Here is a 23,717-nt window from a genome sequence, read left to right on the forward strand (position 1 = left end):
CTAAACCGAGGCCCCATCCACTTGTGCTGGTGAAAATTAAGGGTCCATGGTGTAACTCAAAGAAGGGCAGATTCCTGCCCGATGTGGATACCTTTAAATTGAGATTAACTGGTCGTTCACTTTATTGCTTTGTGTGGGGTATTGCTGGTCATGTTTGTATACCTGACAACAGCCACTGCATTCCAAACCTACGTGAATTATTGTCTGAAGCATTTGAGACATTTCAATAGTTTGAGAAGGTGTTAGGCATCTTGCAGCTAACATATGCCGTTCACAGTATGGGCGTCAGACTCCAGACATCACCACCTTGTCACAGGGGTTTGATCTTGGCTGATCTACTGTGGAAGGGGGAATGCTGTCGGGCCGTGCATGTGGAGATGAAGTGGCCTTCCCTGATACACGATTGTGAAGACCAGGTCTTATTTACATTAGGAAGGTGAGCCCGGGTGCCAAACAGGGACGTCCTTCCACAGTTCACCAGATTCAGGGCTCAAGTTCAGCTGGGGTGGCCAACAGCAAGGTCAGTTTCATGAAGGGTGGGGAGGCAAGGGAGCAGTGGGTGTGTGTGAGCAACCGCGGTGGAAGGAGGGCATGAGATGGCAGAGGCCCAGAGTACTCCTGTTCTGCCCGATTCAGCACTCAACCGGCTGAACCATTTTGGTCTTATCACCATGGAATTGCTCGGAGTGAGCACCGTGCATGTTCCAGCCAATTCTGACTCAGAATGGCAGTTGACATCTGAATGATGTCATTAGACCCACATTTCCATATTAAAAGAAGCCTATGCCTGGTTTATACTCCACGCGAGCCTCCCCCCACCCTATTTTATCTCATCCTATCGCCATATCCTTCTATTCCTTTCTCCCTCATGCGCTTATCTAGATTCTCCTTAAATCCCCTATGTTAATCACCGCAACCACTACCAATGGTAGCGAGTTGTACTTTCTAACCACTCTGTGGGTAAGGAAGTTTCTCCTGGATTCCTTATTGGATTTAAAATAATAGAATAATACAGCACAGAAGGCAGCCATTCGCCCCATCTGGCCTGTGTCTGCTCTTTGAAAGAGCTATCCAATGAGTCCCACTTCCTCGTTCATTCTCCGTAGCACTGTAATTTTCCCGTTGACTATTTATCCAATTCCCTTTTGAAAGTTTCTCATGAAATTGGTTCCACCTCCCTTGGAGGCAGTGAATTTCAGATCACAACAACTTACTGTGTAAAAAGAAATATAAACTTTGCCATATCTCCACTGGTTCTTTTGCCAATCACCTTAAATCTAGATCCTCTGGTTACTGACCCTTCAGCTACTGGAAACAGTTTCTGTGTTTCCCTTATTAGTGACTATCTTATATTTATGGCCCCTGGTTTTAGATTTCCCCACACGTGAAACATCTTTACCTGTCAAGCCCTTCCCTAATTTTAAAGACCTCCATCAGGTCACCTTTCAGCCCTCTCTTTTCTGGAGAAAAGAGCCCCAGCCTGTTCAGTCTTTATTCATTGTTATAACCTCCCAGTCCTGGAATTATTCTTGTAAATCTTCTTTTGCACTTTCTCCAGTGTTTCCATATCCTTTTTATGATATGTGGACCAGAACTGTCTTAAATGTTACTCGTTAATATTTTTGTCCCAAAAAAGGTTGTCGGCCTTTGTGCTCAGGTGCTTCTTGCAGGCACGGGGCTTTGTTTACATCGACACTGAGGTGTTGGGTGGAACCATCTCCTGGATAATGAGACATCAGAATAAAAGCGGCGAATTCTGGGAGCCTGGGCAAGTTATCCATACGGAGCTACAGGGAGGGCAGAGTGGAACTACATCACTCACTGCTTACATACTGACTGCTCTTTTGGAGGATCGGCACTACATGGTACGTCTGGTGGTCGTTGTATTATTTCCTGAATAAATTATTATTCCATGCGCACTGTCAGGTACAGTGCTTTGGGGATGGTAGCATAGTGGTAATGTTACTGGACTAATGAACTAGGATCTTGTACCAATTCTCTGGAGACATGAGTTCAAATCCCACCGTGGTAACTGGGGGAAGTTTCAATTCAACTAAAAACAATACAATGTTGGATCCATTAATAATGTTCATAAAGCTATTGGATTATCATTAAAAACCCATCTGGTTCACTAATCCCCTTTTAAGGATGAAATCTGCTGTCCTTACCCAGTCTGGCCTGCATGTGACTCAGATCCACGGCAATGTGTTTGACTCTTAACTGTCCTCTGAAATGGCCCAGCAAGTTACTCAGTTGTATCAAAAGTACCATAGAGAAAAGCACTGTGCCTACATCACATGGACTGCAGTGGTTCAAGATGGCAGCTCACTAATACCTTCTCAAGGGTAATAAATGCTGGTCTTGCCAGCAACACTCACATTCCAAGAGCAAAGCAATATAAAATCTCCACTTCTTCCCCCATCCAGTGTCACCATCAAACCTCTCCTCTTGACCATTTCCCCTAACACCAGTCCCTCTTATCTGGCCCCACTGGGAAAATTCAATTTTAGTGGATAACTATTTTCAAACTTTTAGCTGACGAAAACAAATAAACTGGTACTGGCAAGGCCAGCATTTATTGCCTGCCCATATTTGCCCTTGAGAAGGTATGGTGAGCTGCCTTTTTGAACCGTTGTAGTCCATGTGATTAAGGGGTTCCCACCTATAGATAGGTAGGGAGTCCCAGGATTTTGACCCATTGATTATGAAGATACAGCCGATAAATGTACAAGCCAGGATAGTCATGAGGAACTTGCAGGCTGTATGGTACTGCTGTTCTCACCCTGCTCAGTCATAGGGGGTCACAGGAGCTGTTGAAGTAGTGACCTTGTTGAGCTGTTACAAAGCATCCTGTAGATGGTGCACAGTGAAATCATAGTGCGGCAATGGTTGAGGCGGTGGATATCGAGCGTAGTTGGATTCCCCCCTCATGATAAGTTGTTGTTGATGGAATAGCCCCTTGGACCTCACATGCGAAGCCTGGTTGCATGATGGAGGTACCAGTAGCATTGTTGGTGCCCAGCACCAGTAAGGGGAGGAAGGAAGAAAACGCTTGGAGATAAAAGGTTTACTGCAAACTTTTCCCATCGCTAGTCAATTATCCGAGCCTGCTCTGTCATCGAGCATAATAGCAGCTTGTTCTTTAGAAGCTTGAAAACACGCTGTCATTTGTTAAAGGCTTTACACCCCATCTGTCTTTTATCGTGATTTGTGCCTTTGTTTTTTTCCATCTTGTTAGCCTGGCTTGACAATAATTTTTAATACTGTTTCTTCCAGAGCAAAGTTTTACATCAAGTTTCAGGTGCTGTATTATATCTCGAAGGCAAGCTACAAGGTGGAATTAGCAGCAACTACACCCTCTCCCTCGTGACGTATGCTTTAACCTTGGCCAATAGCAGTTATGCAGTGCAAGCCCTCGATGAGTTAAATCGAAGAGCAGACCAACAAGGTGAGGTTGGAATTTGGCCATTTTGAAATAACGGAAGCATTTTTTAAAATCAGTGGTTTGGAATTGTCTTTTAAAAATTGGGCTTTGAGAATAAAACACTGAGCGTATGTTTTAACTGAGGTTGGCTGCTGATTTCCATGAATGCTTAAGTTGTATGCTGGGATTTTACATTGGGTAGGGGCCCCGCCCACTGGCCAATATCGGGGCGAGCCCGCCTCCACTGGGTCTGGAAGCTACGCTATGATTTTACGTGGCCCAGGCTCTCAATTGGCCTCGGGCGGGACTTGCGCCCCTCTGAGGCAGGAGGTCCCACCTCCATGAGCTGCTGGCCAATCACTGACCGGTAGCTCTCAGTCCCAGTAGCATCACTGGGAGCGGTGGCCACTGCTGGGACTGCACCCAGTCAGAAGAGCAGGAAGAACGCTGGTTCTGGAATGAAGGTAAGTGTGTGGGGCCTCGCCAGGGACAATTGGCCAGGCCCCAGTGAGGCAAGTGGGGGAGGTCTGTTGGGGGGATGGGGAATGCAGTGCAGTGGAGGTGACTTGTGCTGTAGGGGGTCCTCCGTGGGGCACAGGGTGCCTGATCAGGACAGCCCCTCCCCAGCCCGCAAGGGGGCTGCCAGGTTTTACTGGACAGCCTCCTGAGGTGCTAAGTTGATAGGGTAGATAGAAACTATTGCCTATGGTGGAGGAGTCCAGAACAAGGGGACAGAACCTGAAAATTAAAGCCAGGCTGTTCAGGGGTGATGTCAGGAAGCACTTCTTCACACAAAGGAAATCTGGAACTCTATCCCCCCAAAATCTGTTGGTGCTAGTGGTCAATTGAAAATTTCAAAACTGAGATTGATAGATTTTTGTGTTGTGAGGGTATTAAGGGTTGCAGAACCAAAGCAGGTAGATGGAGTTTAAGATACGGAGCAACCATTATCTAACTGAATGGCAGGATAGACTGAAGGGGTTGAATAGTCAACTGCTTTTATCTTCCTCTATCAGTGCTGAATGATGCATTGCCACAGGATAATAGAAACTGAAGAGTGATACCTTTGCGAAGGTTTGAGGAAAAAAACTGGTAAACTAACCAAGTTATTATTTTCTAGTTCAAAGCGTCAAAGGGTCTCATGGACAGAGCAATCAAACATACAGTCATAGAGTCATTGCAGCACAGAAGGAGACCATTTGGCCCATCGAGCCCATGCTGACTCTCTATGCGGAGCAATCGATTCACTCCAATTTCCCTGCTCTAATCCCAAAACCCTGCAAGTTTATTTCCCTCAAGTGCCCATCCAATTTCCTTTTTCAATTATTCATTGTCTCCACTTCCATCACCCTTGTAGGTAGTGAGTTCCAGGTCATTATCACTCACTGTGTAAAAAAGTTCTTCCTCACATCTCCCCTGCGTCACTTGCCCAAAACCTTCGATCTGTGTCCACTGGTCCTTGTACCATCAGTTAATGGGAACAACTTTTCTTTGTCTTCCTTATCTAAACCTGTCATAATCTTGTAGATCTCTATCAAATCTCCCCTCAATCTCCATTGCTCCAGGGAGAACAATCCCAGCTTCTCCAACCTAACCTTGTAACTAAAATCCCTCATCCCTGGAACCATTCTGGTAAATCTCCTCTGCACCCTCTCAAGGACCCTCACATCCTTCCCAAAGTGTGGTGACCAGAACTGCATGCAGTATTCTAGTTGTGGCCTAACCAGAGATCTATAAAGGTTCAGCATAACTTCCCTACTTTTTTACTTAATACTTCTATTTATGAAGCCCAAGATACCATATGCTTAGCTAACTATTCTCTCAATATGTCCTGCCAACTTCAAAAATCGATGCACATACAGCCCCAGGTCTCTCTGTTCCTGCACACTCTTTAGAACTGTGCCACTTAGTCATAGTGAAGCATGTAGGCCACGTTTCTTTCACTGCTAACACATTTAATCCTAACCAGAAAATGGCAGACAAAGGTTTGAAAGTTTAACAGCCTAGAAAAGAGTTGAAATATGTCAGATTTTTTAAAATCTTGAGATGTGGGGGTTACTGGCAAGACCAGCATTTATTGCCCGTCCCTAATTGCCCTTGAGTAGATGGTGATGGGCCTTCTTCTTGAACTGCTGCAGTCCGTGTGGTGAAGTTGCTCGCACAGTGCTGTTCGATTGGAAGCTTTAGGATTTTGACCCAGCAATGATGAAGGGATGGCCGATATATATCCACGTTGGGATGATGTGTGACTTGGAGGGGACTTTGAGATGATGCTGTTCCCATGGACTGGCTGCCCTTGTCCTTCTAGGTCGTAGAGGTCATGATTTTGGAAGGTGCTGTTGAAGAAGCCTTGGCAGGTTGCTACAGTGCATCTGTAGACATTACACACTGCAGCGATAGTGCGCTGATGATGGAAGGAGTGAATGCTTAAGCTGTTGGTTGGGGTGATGATCAAATAGACTGATTCTGTCTTGGATGGTGTTGAGTTTCTTGACCAGTCCTAATTTCTTTTGCTCCACCATTGGCGGCTGTGCCTTCAGCTGCCATGGCCCTAAGCTCTGGACTTCCCTCCCTAAACCTTCTCTACCTCTGCTTCCTCCTCTGATTTGCTCCTTATAACTTACCTATTTGACCAAGCTTTTGGTCACCTGTCTTAATATCTTCTTATGTGGTCCAGTGTCAGATTGTAGTCTGATAACACTCCTAATGAAGCACCCTGGGCTATGTTGTTAAGTTGAAGGCCCTATATAAATACAAGTTGTTGTTGTTGCATCCAAACCTAGTCCAGGTGAATGGAGAGGATTTCTATCTCAACCTTGGCTTTACCAAATCCCAAGAACGAATATTTATCAGACATGGTGTTAATCAATCCTGCTTTATCTGGAAATTTATTCCATATAGCTACCTCTCTGGAGGTGCTTGGGATATGACTGAACCTCCATTTGATTAACACACTTCAGAGTGAACATTTCTCACTGTCTTTCTCTCTTGTCACAGATGGTGTAAAGTTCTGGTCATCTCCTACACACAGACCTTCCATGTGGTGGGGTCAGCAGCTCCTTTCATCAGACATTGAAGTAGCTGCCTATGCACTGTTGTCACACTTGAAGCAGGACAAGCTACTGGAGGGGATCCCCATCATGCAGTGGCTCAGTCAGTGTAGGAACCATCTCGGAGGCTTCTCCTCAACGCAGGTATGCTGCCAATGGCATTTGCCTGGTCTGAAGCAGACTCTCATCCCACTTATTTATGTATGTATGTGTTCATGTGTATGCAATGGAATCGTACAATCATGCAGCACAGAAGTATCCAATTAGTCCCACTCCCCTGCCCCCCCCCCCCCCCCGCTCGTTCCCCATACCCTGCAGGTTTTTCCTTTTTCAGTATTTTTCCAATTTCCTTTTGAAAGTTACTATTGAATCTGTTTTCACAGCCCTTTCAGGCAGCACGTTCCAGATCATAACAATTCACTGTGCAAAAAAATTCTGCTAATTTCTCCCCTCTGATTCTTTTGCCAATGATCTCGAATCTTTGGCCTCTGTTTGTCAACCCCCCTGTCAGTGTAATCAGTTTCCCCTTATTTATTCAGTGAAACCCCTCATTATTCTGAACACCTCTATTAAATCTCTCCTTAACTTTCTGTGCTATAAGGAAAACAATCCAAGCTTCTCCAGTCTCTTCCACACACCTGGAGTTCCTCGTTGGAGGAAAAAGAAACCTGTTCGAGTTTACCAGAGCTGTATCCTTTTCCATCTTCCTCTGCTGGTGGTGCAATTTGTCACATTTTACGAAGCTAAGTGAACAGGTCAGCGTGAATGTAAAGTTCTATTCCCTGCTTCAGCTTCATTTCTTGTGTTGTGTGTGTGCTTTAAATTAGTGACTAGAGGGAATTCACCTTTGACTGGGATTACCTTCACAGATTGCTTACAGTGTTCTCCAATGTTCTGTTCATTTTAGGACACAGTGGTGGCCCTGCAGGCTTTGTCCCAGTTTGCAGTTCAAAGTATCGCCCCTACAACGAACCTCACGCTGTCGGTCAGCGGACCCGGACTGCTCGCCCCAGCAGTCTTCAGCATCTCCTCTACAAATGCCATCATGCTTCAGACCCTACAGGTACCTCACACTGTGCCATAAGCAAGAGCACTTTCAGACTCGGTTAAGTGAACATACAAATATGAAAGTTAGAAAATAAAAGATCTTACATTTCTCAAACACTTTTCACAGTCTCGGGATGTCCTGAAGCACTTTACAGCCAATTAAGCATTTTTTATATTTGTTCATGGGATGTGACCATCACTGGAAAGCTCAACATTTGTTGCCCATCCCTAATTGCCCTTGAGAAGGTGGTGGTGAGCCGCCTTCATAAACTGCTGCAGTCCTTGGGGTGTAGGTACACCAACAGTGTTGTTAGGAAGGGAGTTCCAGGATTTTGATCCAGCGGCAAAGCAGCCTGCTTGATTCGCACTCCATCTACAAACATTCACTCCCTCCACCACCGACGCACAGTGGCAGCAGTGTGTACCATCTACAAGATGCACTGCAGCAACGCACCAAGGCTCCTTACACAGCACCTTCCAAACCCGTGACCTCTGCCACCTAGAAGGCCAAGGGCAGCAGATGCATGGCAACACCACCATTTGCAAGTTCCCCATTGATGAAGCAGCTGAGGATGGTTGGGCCTAGGACACAACCCTGAGGAACTCCTGCAGTGATGTCCTAAGGCTGAGATGATTGGACTCCAACAACCACAACCATCTTCCTTTGCTCTAGGTATGACTCCAACCAATGGAGAGTTTCCCCCCTGATTTCCAATGACTTCAGTTTGGCTAGGGCTCCTTTTTGCCACACTTGGTCAAATGCTGCCTTGACATCAAGAGCAATCACTCTCACCTCCCCTCTTGAGTTCAGCTCTTTTGTCCATGTTTGTACCAAGGCTGTAATGAGGTCAGGAGCCAAGTGGCCCTGGCGGAACCCAAAGTTAGCATCGGTGAGCAGGTTTTTCTTGTTTAAGTGCCGCTTGATAACACTGTCGATGACACCTTCTATCACTTTGCTGATAATTGGGAGTAGACTGATGAGCCGGATTGGATTTGTCCTGCTATTTGTGTATAGGACGTACCTGAGAACTTTTTCACATTGTCAGGTAGATGCCAGTGTTGCAGCTGTATTGGAATAGCTTGGCTAGGAGTGCAGCAAGTTCTATAGCACAAGTCTTCAGCAATACAGCCTGATTATTGTCAGAACCCAGAGCCTTTGCAATATCCAGTGCCTTCAACCTTTTTATATATAATGTGGAGTGAATCGGATTGGCTGAAGACTGAAGACCTGTGATGCTGGAGACCTGAGGAGGAGTCCGAGATGGATCATCCACTCGGCACTTTCTGGCTGAAGATGGTGGCAAATGCTTCAGCCTTGTCTTTTGCACTGATGTGCTGGGCTCCCCCATCATTGAAGATTGGGATATTTGTGAGCCTCCTCCTCCTGTTAGTTTAATTGTCAACCACCATTCACGACTGGATGTGGCAGGACTGCAGATTGGATCCATTGGTTATGGGATCGTTAAGCTCTGTCTATTGTATGCTGCCTCCGCTGTTTGGCATGCAAGTAATCCTATGTTGTAGCTTCACCAGGTTGACACCTCATTTTGAGGTATGCCTGGTGCTGCTTTGGCATGCCCTCCTGCACTCTTCATTGAACCAGGGTTGATCCCCAGCTTGATGGTAATGGTAGAGTGGGGGATATGCCGGACCATGAGGTTACATATTGTGGTTGAATACAATTCTGCTGCTGCTGATGGTTCACAGCTCTTGTGGAGGCCCAGTTTTGAGCTGCCAGATCTGTTCTGAATCTATCCCACTTAACATGGTGATAGTGCCACTCAACACGATGGAGGGGGTCCTCAGTGTGAATACAGAACTTTGTTTTCACAAGGATTGTGTGGTGGTCACTCCTACCAATACCGTCATGGACAGATGCATCTACAATAGGTAGATTGATGAGGACAATGGTTTTTCCCTTCACCATCTGCCACAGGCCCACTCTGGCAGATATGCCCTTCAGGACTCAGCCAGTAGTGGTGCTACTGAGCCACTGTTGGTGATGGACATTGAAGTCCCCCATCCAATGTACATTCTGTCCCCTTGCTGGCCTCCGTGCTTCTTCCAAGTGCTGTTCGACATGGAGGAGTACTGATTTATCAGCTCTGGGAGGGCAGTGGGTGGTAATCAGCAGGAGGTTTCCTTGCTCATGTTTGGCCTGATGCCATGAGACTTCATGGGATCTGCAGTCAATGTTGATGACTCCCAGGGCAAATCCATCCTGACTGTATAACACAGTGCTGCCACCTCTGGTGGGTCTGTCCTGCCAGTGTGACATGACATACCCAGGAATGGTGATGGTGGTGTCCGGGATATTGGATATAAGGTATGATTCCTTGAGTATGACTATATCAGGCTGTTGCTTGGCTAGTCTGTGTGACAGCTCTCCCAATTTTAGCACAAGCCCCCAGATAATTAGTAAGGAGGACTTTGCAGGGCTGGGCTCGCCCTTGTCATTTCCAGTGCCTAGGTCGATGCTGGGTGATCCATCCAGTTTAATTCCTTTTAGACTTTTGGTACAAATGAATGGCTTGCTAGATCACTTTAGAGTCAACCACATTGCTGTGGGTCTGGAGTCACATGTAGGCCAGAGCAGGTAAGGACACTAATGGGTATTAGTGAACTGGATGGGTTTTATGGTAGTTGTTCATGGTCACCATAACTAATACTAGCTTTTCCCAACATTTTTATAGTTATTGAACTTATTAATTAATTGAAATTTAATCTCCACCAGCTGTCATGGTGGGATTTGAAGCCATATCCCCAGAGTATTAGCCTGGGTTTTAGGATTAATAGTCTAGTGACATTACCACTATGCCACTGTCTCCCCGGTGCTCATGTTACCACTGCGCGCTGATAGGGGAGGGAGTAAATGTTTAAGGTGGTGGATGGGGTGCTGATTAAGCTGGCTGCTTTGTCCTGGCTGGTGTCGAGCTTCTTGAATATTGTTGGAGCTGCGCTCAACCAGGCAAGTGGAGAGTGTTCCATCACACTCCTGACTTATGCCTTGTAGATGATGGGCAGGCGTTGGGGAGTCAGGAGGCGAATTACATGTTGCAGAATTCCCAGCCTCTGACCTGTAAAGTGTAGACACAGTTATATTGTAGGAAGCGTGATTGCCAATTTGTGCACAGCAAGCTCCCACAAACAGCAACGAGTTAATAACCAGATAATCTGTTTGGAGTTTGGTAAGGGATACATATTGCCCAGGATACCGGGAAGAACCCTCCTGCTCTACTTCAAAGTAATGCCATGGCATCTTTTACCTCCAACTGCAAAGGCAGGCGGGACCTTGGTTTCATGTCTCAATTGAAAAACAGGACCTCCGACATCGCAGCCCTCCTTCAGTACTGCACTGGAAGTGTCTGCCTGAATTATGTGCTCAAGTATCTAGAATGGTTCACAAACCTGTGATCTTTGACACTCTCTTCCTCAAAAGGTGATGGAAGCAGAGGCAGATAGATTCTTGGTAAGCAAGGGGGTGAAAGGTTTTGGGGGTAGGCGGTAATGTGGAGATCAGGTTACAATCAGATCAGCCATGATCTTGTTGAATGGCGGTGCAGGCTCGAGGGGCTGAGTGGCCTACTCCTGCTCCTAATTCGTATGTTCTTCTGACTCAGAGGCGAGAATGCTACCCATTGCTGTAATGGGATTTGAATTGACATTCTGTGGATTACCAGTCCAATAATATAACTGTTCCTTTAGTGGTTGTGATGAAGGAATGCTGTAGCTCCTGTACATTACAGATTGTTCTCCTGACATTGTTTGCTCTGTTACTGTCTCTGTTAATCGCAATACTGTATTTCACTTTACCTTCTTTTTTAATGTGCAGATTGGAATTAAGCAGCCCACGTTGGTTACAGTAACTGCACAGGGACAAGGCCTGGCCATTTTCCAGGTACTGTAACTTTATCAATTGCAAATAACATTTGTTAAACCCCTCTGTTGCTGTGAGATTACTGGTAGCCAACTTTTATGAGCACCACACTGAAGGAAAGATGTCAAGACCTTGGAGAGGTTGCAAAGGAGATTGACCAGAATTATACCAGGGAGAGAGGAGAGAAGCTGGCATTGTTGTCCTTTGACCAGAGAAGGTTAAGGAGAAATTTAATAGAGGTGTTCAAAACCTTGAAGGGTTTTGATAGAATAAATAAGGAGAAACTGTTTCTACTGGCAGGAGGATCAGTAACCAAAGGACATAGCTTTAAAGTAATTGGTAAAAAGCTAAGGGGAGAGATGAGGAGAAAATTCTTCCATTCAGGATCATTTATTCAGGATTTATGATCTGGAATGTGCTGTCTGAAAGGGCAGTGGAAGCAGATTCAGTAGTAACCTCCAAATGGGACTTGGCTAAATACTTGAAGGGAAAAATAAGTTGCAGGACTGTGGGGTCAGAGCAAGGAGTGGGACTAATGGAATAGCTTGTGCCATAGAGTCGGCAGAGAGATCATGGGCTGATTGATCCCCTTCTGTGCAGTAGACTGTGATTTTAAGGCTGTTCTAGGAGCTGACTTGGGCTAATAACTCTTCCCTAAGTGAATGGGGTCCTCTTCAAACTGTTCAAAGGGAAGTTCAGTGCTTCAGGCTGATTTTCAGATATTGTTCCGCTGGGTGGTGATAATTTATCGACAGTTATATTGATTCGTTTTTCTCTCATGGATTAATTTAGCATTCTGAGTTTATGCTTCTATAATTTAGGACATTGAAATTCCTCCTTTAATGAAAAGCAGGAAAGTGGTTGTTTGTCTTTATGATTTCTGACTAGCAGAAATAGATTCTCAGATGTCCATGTGCTTCAAAGCTGCCACTTTGTTAGCGAGATGGCTATAAAGTAAAGCAGCTGTTTTTTTCATTGTTCACATATAAATGCGATATAATCTAAATAAGAATTATGATCTGGATTTCACTGCCTGAAAGGGTGGTGGAAGCAGATTCAATAGTAACTTTAAAAAGGGAATTGGATTAATACTTGATGGGGGAAACATTTTCAGAGGGGAGTGGGACTCATTGGATAGCTCTTTCAAAGACCTTCTTCTGCACTGTAAGATTTTGTGGTTCTAAGTGGCTTTGTCATAATAAGGTCCTCAAACAGCATAGCACATAGTGAGTGATTACAGGAGACGGTGTTACTGACAATGCATTTGGCTAACTGCAAATGTGGCTTGACAAATCATCCTTTCGCCAAGCAACATTTTCATCCACAGCAGTTTGTCAGTGACAGCCTTTGAAACTAAGAAAAGAATGAAAGAACTTCCATTTATATAATGCCTTTCTGGACCTCAGGACATCCCAAAACACTTGACAGTCAATGACGTACTTTCGAAGTGTAGTCATTATTGTAGGAAACGCGGCAGCCAATTTGCACACTGCAAGATCCCATGAACAACAATCTGATAATGACCAGATAATCTGATTTTTTACTGATGTTGGCATGAGGCAAGAATGCTACCTCGGAGCCATGGCTGACATTGAGTTTGGACCAATTGTCTTTGGACATCTTGTCAATGCAGATGTGAACCCCTTCATTTTGAATGAGTTAAATCAAAAATAAAACACCAGTTGGTAAATATTTCTACCATAGGCATTGGCTACAATAATGGCCCAAGATCATAAAATGCAGGGCAAAGATCTAATTTCAAATTTTACACAGAGGATAGGGACGTGTGGAAGAGATTGCCCGGGAGACAGTGGAGACTGTGGAAATGGTTATTGGCTGATTCAAGAGAAATTCAAATAGCTGTTTGGCAAAGAAAGATGCAGGGTATGAGTGATACTTTGTTGGGGGTTTTTTACTCCTTCTTACCCTAGATAATGTTAGCTTTTAGATCACTTTTGTGCACACATCATAATTTCTTAAATCTTTGAGTGCCTTTCCTTGAGATCTAGCTAAGAAGAATGAGCAGCAAACTCTTCGCAATGGATTACCTTACACCTCCATTATATCCCACTTGAGTTTTTAAAAGCAGAAAAGCAGAACTGAGCGATTAGAACAACCAGGGATTTTGAACAAACTGGGGCTTTTTTTCTTTAGCAAGAGAAGTTTGAGGGGTGACCTCTTAAAAGTCTTTAAAATAATGAAGGGCTTCGATAGGGTAGACATCGAGAAGGATTTTAACTCATTCAAAACCCAACCATTTCCTCGGAGTTAAAATCGGGCCCCAAAGATGTTTCCACTTATGGGGAGACCAATAGTAGCAGATGTAAATAGAAGACAGTTACTAATCTATCCAATTGGGAATTCATGCGAAACTTCTTTACCCAGAGAGTGGTGAGAATGTGGAACGAGTTACCACAGGGATCAGTTGAGTCAAATAGCATAGATGCATTTAAGAGGAAGCTAAATAAACACATAAGTGGGAAAGGAATAGAAGGATATGCTGACAGGGGGGGAAAGAGGCTTGTGTGGAGCATAAACACTGCATGGACCAGTTGGGCCACACGGTCTATTTCTGTGCTGCAATTTCCATTTAAATCTATGTAGCATCATTTCAGAGCTTATTTAAATTTTAAAGTGAATTTATTAAACGGACATTAGAAAAAAAATGGCTTTGCAGCAAGAGAATTAAAATTTATATTCACAGTAGAATGCCTTTTACCAAAAAAGTGGAAAGGTTAGGAAAAATTGCAACTCTTCAGGACGGGACTAATGTTTTGTAAATGATTTTTAAATACACAAAGCTTCTCCTGTCCTTCAGCTTGTCTTTTCTGAAACTTTGGAACGATCTCTTTGCTTTACCGAAATTTCAAGTCTACACCTCTCGTAATTTTTCCAGCTGCTGCTGTCATGGGATTTCCCTCGTTGAACAGATTTGTTGCTTTTTTATCCCACAAAATAATTGCTGGGACCTGCTGGATCTGGAATATCCCAGTCCTCACATTTAAACAGAAGCTGCCAGGCCTGTAGAACCTGAGCGAATCACAAAGTCCATATGATGTTGGAGATTAGGTGATAAACTCTCTCCCAAATCTCTTGTCAGGGACTAGGCAACCAACCTCGCAGGACTGTATCAGGACATGCTTGATGCAAACCTCTGGCATTAGGTAGCTTTTAAGCTGTTTCTGTGTACAATGAGTGTAAGAGGGAGAACGACTAAACCAAAAACCATTATGTTACAATGGAATTTTTTGGAACTTTGGGACTACCAGATACATGAGGTATCTCTCCTCCATCCTTGTGTTTCTGTGTAAAAAGAAGTTGCATTTATATATCACCTTTCACACCCTCAAGATATTCCAAAGCACTTTATAGCCAATGAATGTAGTCACTGCTGTAATGTAGGAAAATTACATTTTCATATAATTGCATACAATACTGCCTGTTGTCGGAAAATTGTATAAACAACTGGAAACTGTAACAAAAGCAAAATACTGTGAATGCTGGGAATCTGAAATAAAAAGAGAAAATGCTGGAAATGCTCAGCAGGTCTGGCAACATCTTAGAGAGAGAAACAGAGATAACGTCTCAGATCGATGATCTTTTGTCAGAACTGGAAAAAGTTAAAGATGTAATAAATGTAAATATGTATAGAAACAGGGGAAGTGGGGAGGGAAGAACAAAATGGAATGTCCATGATAAGGTGGAAGGCAGGAGTGATTAAATGACAATAGGGTTGATGGTGCATGGCAAAAGGGGATGGTAATAGGACAAATAAAAATTAAAAATGGGTCTAGAGGATGTGTAAACGGCAACAGCAGAATCATTACTAGCACCTGCTGTTCGAACAAATTGAAGCAGTGGTTATGAGCGGAAATCTTTGACCGCAATATGGAGTCTTGGAGACTGTAAAGTGCCCAATCGAAAGATGAGGTGCGGTTCGTCAAGCTTCATTTGAGCTTCATTGGAACAGTGTAGGAGGCCAAGGACAGAGAGGTCAGAGTGGCAGTGGGATGGAAAATTAGAATGACAAGCAATTGGAAGCTCAGGGTTACACTTGCAAACTGAATGGAGATGATCAGCAAAAGGATCACCAATCTCCACAATGTAGAGGAGACTGCATCGTGAGCAGCGAAAGCAGCATACTAAATTGAAAAAAGCACATGTAAACTGTAAATGTGTAATAACAAATAGGAAGAGGCAGAGTTTAATTGGAGAATAATTTTATTGCTGGGTTTTGTTTTTCTAGCTTAATATTCTCTTCAATCTGGAAAGTAAAGTTGCATCAAAGAGGCGTCGATCTGTTGAATCGCAGGAGGTGTTTGATTTGGACATTGATGTTTTAGATGATAAGGATGATCTGAATCACGTAACACTGCATATCTGTACCAGGTAACCACATCTTTGATTTTCAAAAAATCATTCTTAGGAGGTGGGCATTGCTGGCAGGATGATGAATGAACCAAGTGCTTCTGATAGCTATCAACAAATTATCTGGTAATTTATCTCATTGCTGTCTGTGGGAGCTTTCTGTGAGCAAATTGACTGACATGTTCCCTACATCACAACAGTGACTACGCTTCAAAAGTAATTCATTTATTGTCCATCCCTAGTTGCCCTCAGATGCTGGTGGGCCTTCTTCTATTCGGTACAACTGAGTATTGTTACAACCAGGTGAGAAAGGTGTCAAGGAGTCCCTTTCAGCCTTCATCTGGTCTTACTGTAACAGGGTTTAATTTTAAACATGCCGTGTTTTAGCTCCCCCTTGGTGAATCCTTGTTCACCGCTTTCCAATTATAAGGCAAAGAAACCAGCACAAACAGACTTTCTTAAGTTTAAAGAAGAAAAGTTGAAACTTATTAAACTTGAACTTAAACTCTAATTCGGTTAACACCTATGGATAAACGATGCGTCCATGCTAGCATGCATACGGGATACACACATGCAAATAGAGACAGAAAAGAGCAGAAGGAAAATAAAGTGAAATGTTTGAAGCAATATCACATGTTGAAGCGGCACAGTGGCGCAGTGGTTAGCACCACAGCCTCACAGCTCCAGCGACCTGGGTTCGATTCCGGGTACTGCCTGTGTGGAGTTTGCAAGTTCTCCCTGTGTCTGTGTGGGTTTTCTCCGGGTGCTCCAGTTTCCTCCCACAAGCCAAATGACTTGCAGGTTGATAGGTAAATTGGCCATTATAAATTGTCACTAGTATAGGTAGGTGGTAGGGAAATATAGGGACAGGTGGGGATGTTTGGTAGGAATATGGGATTAGTGTAGGATTAGTATAAATGGGTGGTTGATGTTCGGCACAGACTCGGTGGGCCGAAGGGCCTGTTTCAGTGCTGTATCTCTAATCTGAAGAGTTTTTCTTAAGGTTCGTGGAGCTCACTGTAGAGTCCTTGATTGTAGGTAGATTTTGCTTTTCGTTGGGGCCCAGTATTTTTCTTAAACCTTGTTCGCTGTAGGAGACTTTTCTCTCTTGGGGTTCATGTGTCTTCAGTGGATTCAGAGGCTTGTGAGAAAGAGATGAGAGTAGGCAGATAGGAGAGGCTGTGGCGAGCCAGCCAGGAGAGATCTTCTCAATCCAGGAGCATTTTGCTTTCTGCCCAAATTGTTTGTACAAATTCAAAAAACTCAGGTTGCCCAGCAGGTTAGTCATGTGACTAGCTGGTTTGAAAATGTCCGTTTATGTATTCGGCCATCTTAGCAGTCAACCTGGAAGGCAAGCTTCCCCACCTTCAGGGAATGGCTGCTTTGCTCTTCCAAACACTGTCAGTTAATGTGCAAATGTCTTTTCCAGCTACGGCTGATCTGTTTAATAAGTCATTTCTTCACTTCAGTAACAGTTTAAAATCAATGTTCATGACAAAATTAATGTGCCTCATTCTTGGCAGGTGGAGGCCGAGCATGGCGGCACAGTGACGCAGTGGTTAGCACCGCAGCCTCACAGCTCCAGCGACCCGGGTTCAGTTCTGGGTACTGCCTGTGTGGAGTTTGCAAGGGGATGTGGTAGGAATATGGATTAGTATAAATGGGTGGTTGATGGTCGGCACAGACTTGGTGTGCCGAAGGGCCTATTTCAGTGCTGTATCTCTAAATAAAAATAAAAAAAATAAAATAAATATGACAGTATCTTGCTAGGTCATTTCAAAGGCCAACAATATTACTATGGGACTGGAGTCACATATAGGCCCAGACTTGTTAAAGACAGAAGTTTTCCTTCCCTAAAGAACATCAATGAACCAGTTGGTTGTGATGGTTAGATACACTCTGATTACCTGGTAAGTTTTTTGGGAGCTTGCTGTTCCCAAATTGGGGCTGTCTTGTTTCCTATATCACAGCTGTGGCTAGGCTTCAAAAGTACTTAATTGGCTGTGGAACTGTTGGGATGTCATCAACCTAAAAAGGTAGGACTTCAGTTCATTGGAAAGACAGCACCACCTCCCTCAGTACTGTAGTGGGAGTGTCAGCCTGTTGTGTTTAATGCTCTGGAGTGGCTTGAACGGATAAACTTGCTAACTGAAAGGTAGCAGAGCTACCCACGGAGCCACAGCTGACACTTGTGGGTAACTTTGTAGTCACCCTCTTGCACGGAGGTGTAACCCTTGGCTACTCTCCAGTTCATGGTGTAATTTGCATATTTAAGCAAGATGCCATGTTCATTATTGTCTCTAATGAGTTAACTGATCTCAAATCCCAAGGCGTTTTACAAGTATATTAAGGGCAAGAGGATAACCAGGGAAAGAGTAGCGCCCATTAGGGACCAAAGTGGCAATCTGTATGTGGAGCCGGAGGACATAGGTGAGGTTTTAGATGATTACTTTTCATCTGTGTTCACTATGGAGAAGGACGATGTAGGTGTAGAGATCAGGGAAGGGGATTGTGATATACTTGAACAAATTAGCATTGAAAGGGAGGAGGTATTAGTTGTTTTAGCAGGCTTAAAAGTGGATAAATCCCCAGGCCCAGATGAGATGTATCCCAGGCTGTTATGTGAGGCAAGGGAGGAGATAACAGAGGCTCTGACACAAATTTTCAAATCCTCTCTGGCCACAGGAGAGGTACCAGAGGACTGGAGGATATCGAATGTGGTACCATTATTCAAGAAGGGTAGCAGGGATAAACCAGGTAATTACAGGGCGGTGAGTCTAACATCAGTGGTAGGGAATCTATTGGAAAAAATTCTGAGAGACAGGATTAATCTCCACTTGGAGAGGCAGGGATTAATCAGGGATAGTCAGCATGGCTTTGTCAGAGGAAGATCGTGCCTAACAAACTTGATTAAATTTTTCGAGGCAGCGACTAGACGTGTAGATGAGGGTAAAGCAGTTGATGTAGTCTACATGGACTTCAGTAAGGCTTTTGATAAGGTCCCACATGGGAGATTGGTTAAGAAGGTAAGAGCCCATGGAATACAGGGCAATTTGGCAAATTGGATCCAAAATTGGCTTAGTGGCAGGAGGCAGAGGGTGATGGTCGAGAGTTGTTTCTGTGATTGGAAGCCTGTGACCAGTGGTGTACTGCAGGGATCGGTGCTGGGACCCTTGCTGTTTGTAGTGTACATAAATGATTTAGATGTGAATATAGGAGGTATGATCAGTAAGTTCGCAGACGACACGAAAATTGGTGGTGGGGTAAATAGTGAGGAGGAAAGCCTCAGAATGCAAGACGATATGGATGGGTTGGTAAGATGAGCGGAGCAGTGGCAAATGGAATTTAATCCTGAGAAGTGTGAGGTGATGCATTTTGGGAGGACAAACAAGGCAAGGGAATATTCAATGGATAGTGGGACCCTAGGAAGTACAGAGGGTCAGAGGGACCTTTGTGTACTTGTCCATAGATCACAGAAGGTAGCAGCATCGGTAGATAAAGTGGTTAGGAAGGCATATGGGATACTTGCCTTTATTAGCTGAGGCATAGAATATAAGAGCAGGGAGGTTATGAGGAGCTGTATAAAATGCTAGTTAGGCCACAGCTGGAGTGCTGTGTACAGTTCTGGTTACCACACTATAGGAAGGATGTGATTGCACTGGAGAGGGTGCAGTGGAGATTCACCAGGATGTCGCCTGGCCTGGAGCATTTCAGCTATGAAGACAGACTGGATAGGCTAGGCTTGTTTTCCTTGGAGCAGAGAAGGCTGAGGGGGGAACTTGATTGAAGTGTACAAAATTATGAGGGGCATCGATTGATTCGATAGGAAAAAACATTTTCCCTTAACAGAAGGGCCAATAAACTGGAGGCATAAATTTAAGGTAAGGGGTAGGAGGTTTAGAGGGGATTTGAGGAAAAATGTTTTCACCCAGAGAGTAGTTGGAATCTGGAACGCACTGCCTGAAGAGGTGGTAGAGGCAGGAACCCTCACAACATTTAAGAAGTATATAGATGAGCACTTGAAACGCCATAGCATACAAGGCTATGGGCCAAGTGCTGGAAAATGGGATTAAAATAGATAGGTGCTTGATGGCTGGCACAGACACGATGGGCCAAAGGGCCTGTTTCTGTGCTGTATAACTCTATGACTCTATGAGTTAGGGAGGCTTTATAATTGGCTTTAACACCCCTGTGCTGGGAAGGAGAGAAATCAGTTTTGGATCATGCTCCTGGTCGACATCCAGTGACCCTTGCTGGAATTATTGATGTGCAGAAGTTGGGAAGTCAGTATAAAAACTGGAACGGGATTGGGGAAGATTTTAGAAAAATGAGAAGTGAGCCAGCTGCGCTAAGATGGAAGGAGAAATTAACTCACAGTAGTGTCGAGCAACACTGGGGTATTTTTAAAAGGGGATTGTAAAGGTACAGACTAAGTGTAGACCATTAAAAAAAAAGTCACTAAAATAGAAGAATAAAATCTATGAGGATTGCATGGAATTAACAGCACAAAACAGGCCATTCTGCCCAACTGCCCTATGCCAGTGTTTATGCTGCATACAAGCCTCCTCCCATCCTATTTCATCTTACCCTCGCAGCATAACCTACTATTCCTTTCTCCCTCATGCGTTTATCTAGTTTCCCCTCAACCACTCCCCATGGTAGTGAGTTCTACATTCTCATCACTCTCTGGGTAAAGAAGTTTCTCCTGGATTCGCTATTGGATTTAATAGTGACTATCTTATATGTATGATCCTTAATTCTGGTTTCCCCCTTACAAATGGGACCACCATCTCTAGATCTATAATATCAAACTCTCTCATAATTTTAAAGACCTCTATCAGGTCACCCAGCAATCTGCCCTTTTCTAGAATGATTGTAAGAATAATAATGAAACAAGAACTGGAGGAGAATGCGAGAAAAGTAGAAGAGGTTAAGGGTAGAATAGGAGTACAAGGGAAAAGAATGAAAAACATCAAAAGGAACAATGTAGTATTTTACAAGGATATCAGTGCAAGGAGTATTGTAATAGGGAGATTGGCCTCCTGAGAGGAGCAAACCATCAATTTCTACATGACAATCAAAAATTGGCAGTGGTATTTAATAAGTGCTTCACATCGGTGATCAACGATTACAGCAAGTTGCCAGGAACAATAGCGAAGGCTCAGGGCACTGGATTCATTTGAGAAACAGCTGGATATTGAAAAGGAGAGACAGCAGAGTTGGCTCTTTGTTGACTGAATGTATTTGTGACTTATCAACTGAGGCATCAAGCATTTTCCTCGACTGCTGTTCCTTCCTAACTTCAGGATATGGCTGCAACATACGCGCATGACCAAATGTTTGGGGGTTTGCTGATTAACCAGCAAGATGCACTGTACACCAGTGAGATTCCTTCAGTTAAGAGAGACAATGGATGTTCTGCCATTTTCCTTCACCGCTTTGTGTATGTGCGAAACAAAAGAAATAGTGATAGAATCTATGTGAGTGCAAGGGCGACTACACTTCACAAGTACTTTATTGGCTGTAAAATATTGGGGCATTCTGAGGTCATGAAGTGGTCAGGATTTGGCTTTTGCTGCCACAGACCAGGTCCAATTCCCTATCAGGGAAGATGATGCATTTTTTGGAAACTAAGGGAATCAAGGGATATGGGAATAGGGTGGAAAAATGGATTTGCCATGATCTTATTGAATGGCGGAGTAGGCTCAAGGGGCTACTTTTGCTCCTATTTCTTATGTTCTTATGCTCTTATATAAACATAAAGTCCCTTTTCTCCTAAAGTTCATGTCCAAACACATAACACACTCCATAACGTCCTGTTACATGCTCGTTCTACACTTGCCCTGACTTAACACCAACATAAAAAGCAGTTCTCCCAGGAATGCAGCACAAGTGAGTTAAGTATTCAGTGAGAGGTTAGGTGATCCAATCCCTGCCTTATAGTTGTTTGCCCGTCAGTTGCTGAGAAGCAGTTGAACTTCATGCGTTACCTGTCCAGTACAACATACACTGCCTGCATTTTGTTGCCTAATGCAGTTCAAATAAAGAGTTATGATGGTTTCACACATTATGTATATATTTTTTAATGAAACTATAAACTTTGATGTTAACTTTTACGGTCGGTTCACAGTAATATTTTATATTGTTTATATTTGGCTTTTGTGCAATACTCAGTTTGTTAGCAGAACTGAAAAAAAAATGTAGGAAAATTGTGCCATCCCATTCCCTGGCAGGATCCAGTTGCAGCCACAGTTCTCCCTCATGAGTACCCTTAGGATTAGTGACTTTCACCAACGTCTTCAGGCTGTATTTGGAAATGAGTAACGTTTGGTATTCTGGAAGGAGGAGACTGCATGGCTGTAAAGATCTCTGGTGTCTGAAGCTAGCTGGTGATTTGTCTGCTGACACATCAAACGAGTGGTGTTCAAAATGGTAAAGGGATTCAATTGGGTTGTGACAGAGAAATGGTTTCCTCTGGTGGGGGGAAATCAAGGACGAGGGGAAACAAAATCTTAAAGTTAGAGCCAAGCCGTTCAGGAATGAAATCGGAAAATACTTTTTCACACAAATAATAGTGGAAATTTGGAATTGTCTTCGCCCAAAATAAGCTATGGGTGCTGGGGGATCAATTCAAACTTTCAAAGCCGAGATCGTTAGAATTTTGTTGGATAATAATGGTATAAAGGGATGTGGAGCAAAGGCAGAGCTGAGGTACAGGTCAGCCTTGATCTAACTGAATGGTAGAAAGGGCTTGAGGGGCTGAATGGCCTCCTCATGTTCCTATGTAATTTTTTTCCTTGGTCGTACTTAGTATTGAGAAGATTTTGGGAGCACATTGTTCACCTTCCCTGCCCCATGGAAAAATACCAAGTGAAGAGTGATTTTGGGTGGGGGTGGGTGGGGAAGGTGGTCAGACAATGATATCCAGGACCTCAGTCAGTTACCATTCTGGTCTGCAATCACTGCCTTCATTAAAAATGGATAGAGCTGCTTCCAGCCGCAGTGGTGCTCCTCCACTGACCCGAGACATTTGATGTTTTTTTTAACCAACATAGAATATCTTAATATATTTTTTTCTTTACCCAGGCTTCAGGGCCGGTACTTTAAACAAAACTCCCTTCCCCAACTGTGAACTTACAAAAGGGTTAACAGTTTCCATTCTTTGCAGTGGTTAATGCTCTATTTGAATAGTTCATTTTAAGATAGTTCCTCAAAGATGCTTCTCTTAAAGGGCCTCCCATTTTTATAAATCTTTTTGTTCTTTTTTGGGACGGGCAGAGATGTATTTCATTTGTGATTCTTCTTTTGTCCATCGGAGATATTGCCACTTGAAAAGGCATCAAGAATTCAATAAATAGAGTGGATCAGAATCAAATGTGGGTCAGACAAGGTAGAGATGGGTCAGTTCTTTGAAAGATATTAATGATACATGTCAGTCAGACTGGATAGAGGTGCCAGTGCTTTGAAGGATATTAGGGAATCAGTTGGGCTTTTACAGCAATCCAGAGGATTCAATATCTCTTCATTTTATATATTTAGCGATAGAGCACTGAAACAGGCCCTTCGGCCCACCGAGTCTGTGCCGACCATCAACCACCCATTTATACAAATCCTACACCAGTCCCATATTCCTACCACATCCCCATCTGTCCCTATATTCCCCTACCACCTACCTATACTAGGGGCAATTTCTAATGGCCAACTTACCTATCAACCTGCAAGTCTTTGGCTGTGGGAAGAAACCGGAGTACCCGACGAAAACCCACAAAGACACAGGGAGAACTTGCAAACTCCACACAGGCAGTACCCAAAATTGAACCCGGGTCGCTGGAGCTATGAAGCTGCGGTGCTAACCACTGCGCCACTGGGTGTTGGCTCACCAATAGACTACATTCATCACATTCAGTTGCACAACGGGTCACCGAGGGATTTGATCTCACTACCTTTGGGT

The 23,717-nt window shown here is 43.9% G+C and overlaps 1 protein-coding gene across 1 annotated transcript in view; it reads left to right on the forward strand.

Moving 5' to 3' along the window:
* Window positions 1–23,717, forward strand: part of cd109 (CD109 molecule) — a 103,544-nt gene that overhangs the window by 74,077 nt on the left and 5,750 nt on the right. Inside the window, exons 25-30 of the mRNA XM_068045710.1 lie at window positions 1,637–1,865; window positions 3,277–3,448; window positions 6,422–6,618; window positions 7,382–7,537; window positions 11,354–11,419; window positions 15,645–15,787. Of these exons, the coding sequence (XP_067901811.1) occupies window positions 1,637–1,865; window positions 3,277–3,448; window positions 6,422–6,618; window positions 7,382–7,537; window positions 11,354–11,419; window positions 15,645–15,787 (963 nt within the window). The remainder of the gene's footprint in view (window positions 1–1,636; window positions 1,866–3,276; window positions 3,449–6,421; window positions 6,619–7,381; window positions 7,538–11,353; window positions 11,420–15,644; window positions 15,788–23,717) is intronic.

This window comes from Heterodontus francisci, chromosome 13 (genome assembly GCF_036365525.1).
Source record: "Heterodontus francisci isolate sHetFra1 chromosome 13, sHetFra1.hap1, whole genome shotgun sequence".
NCBI lineage: Eukaryota > Metazoa > Chordata > Chondrichthyes > Heterodontiformes > Heterodontidae > Heterodontus > Heterodontus francisci.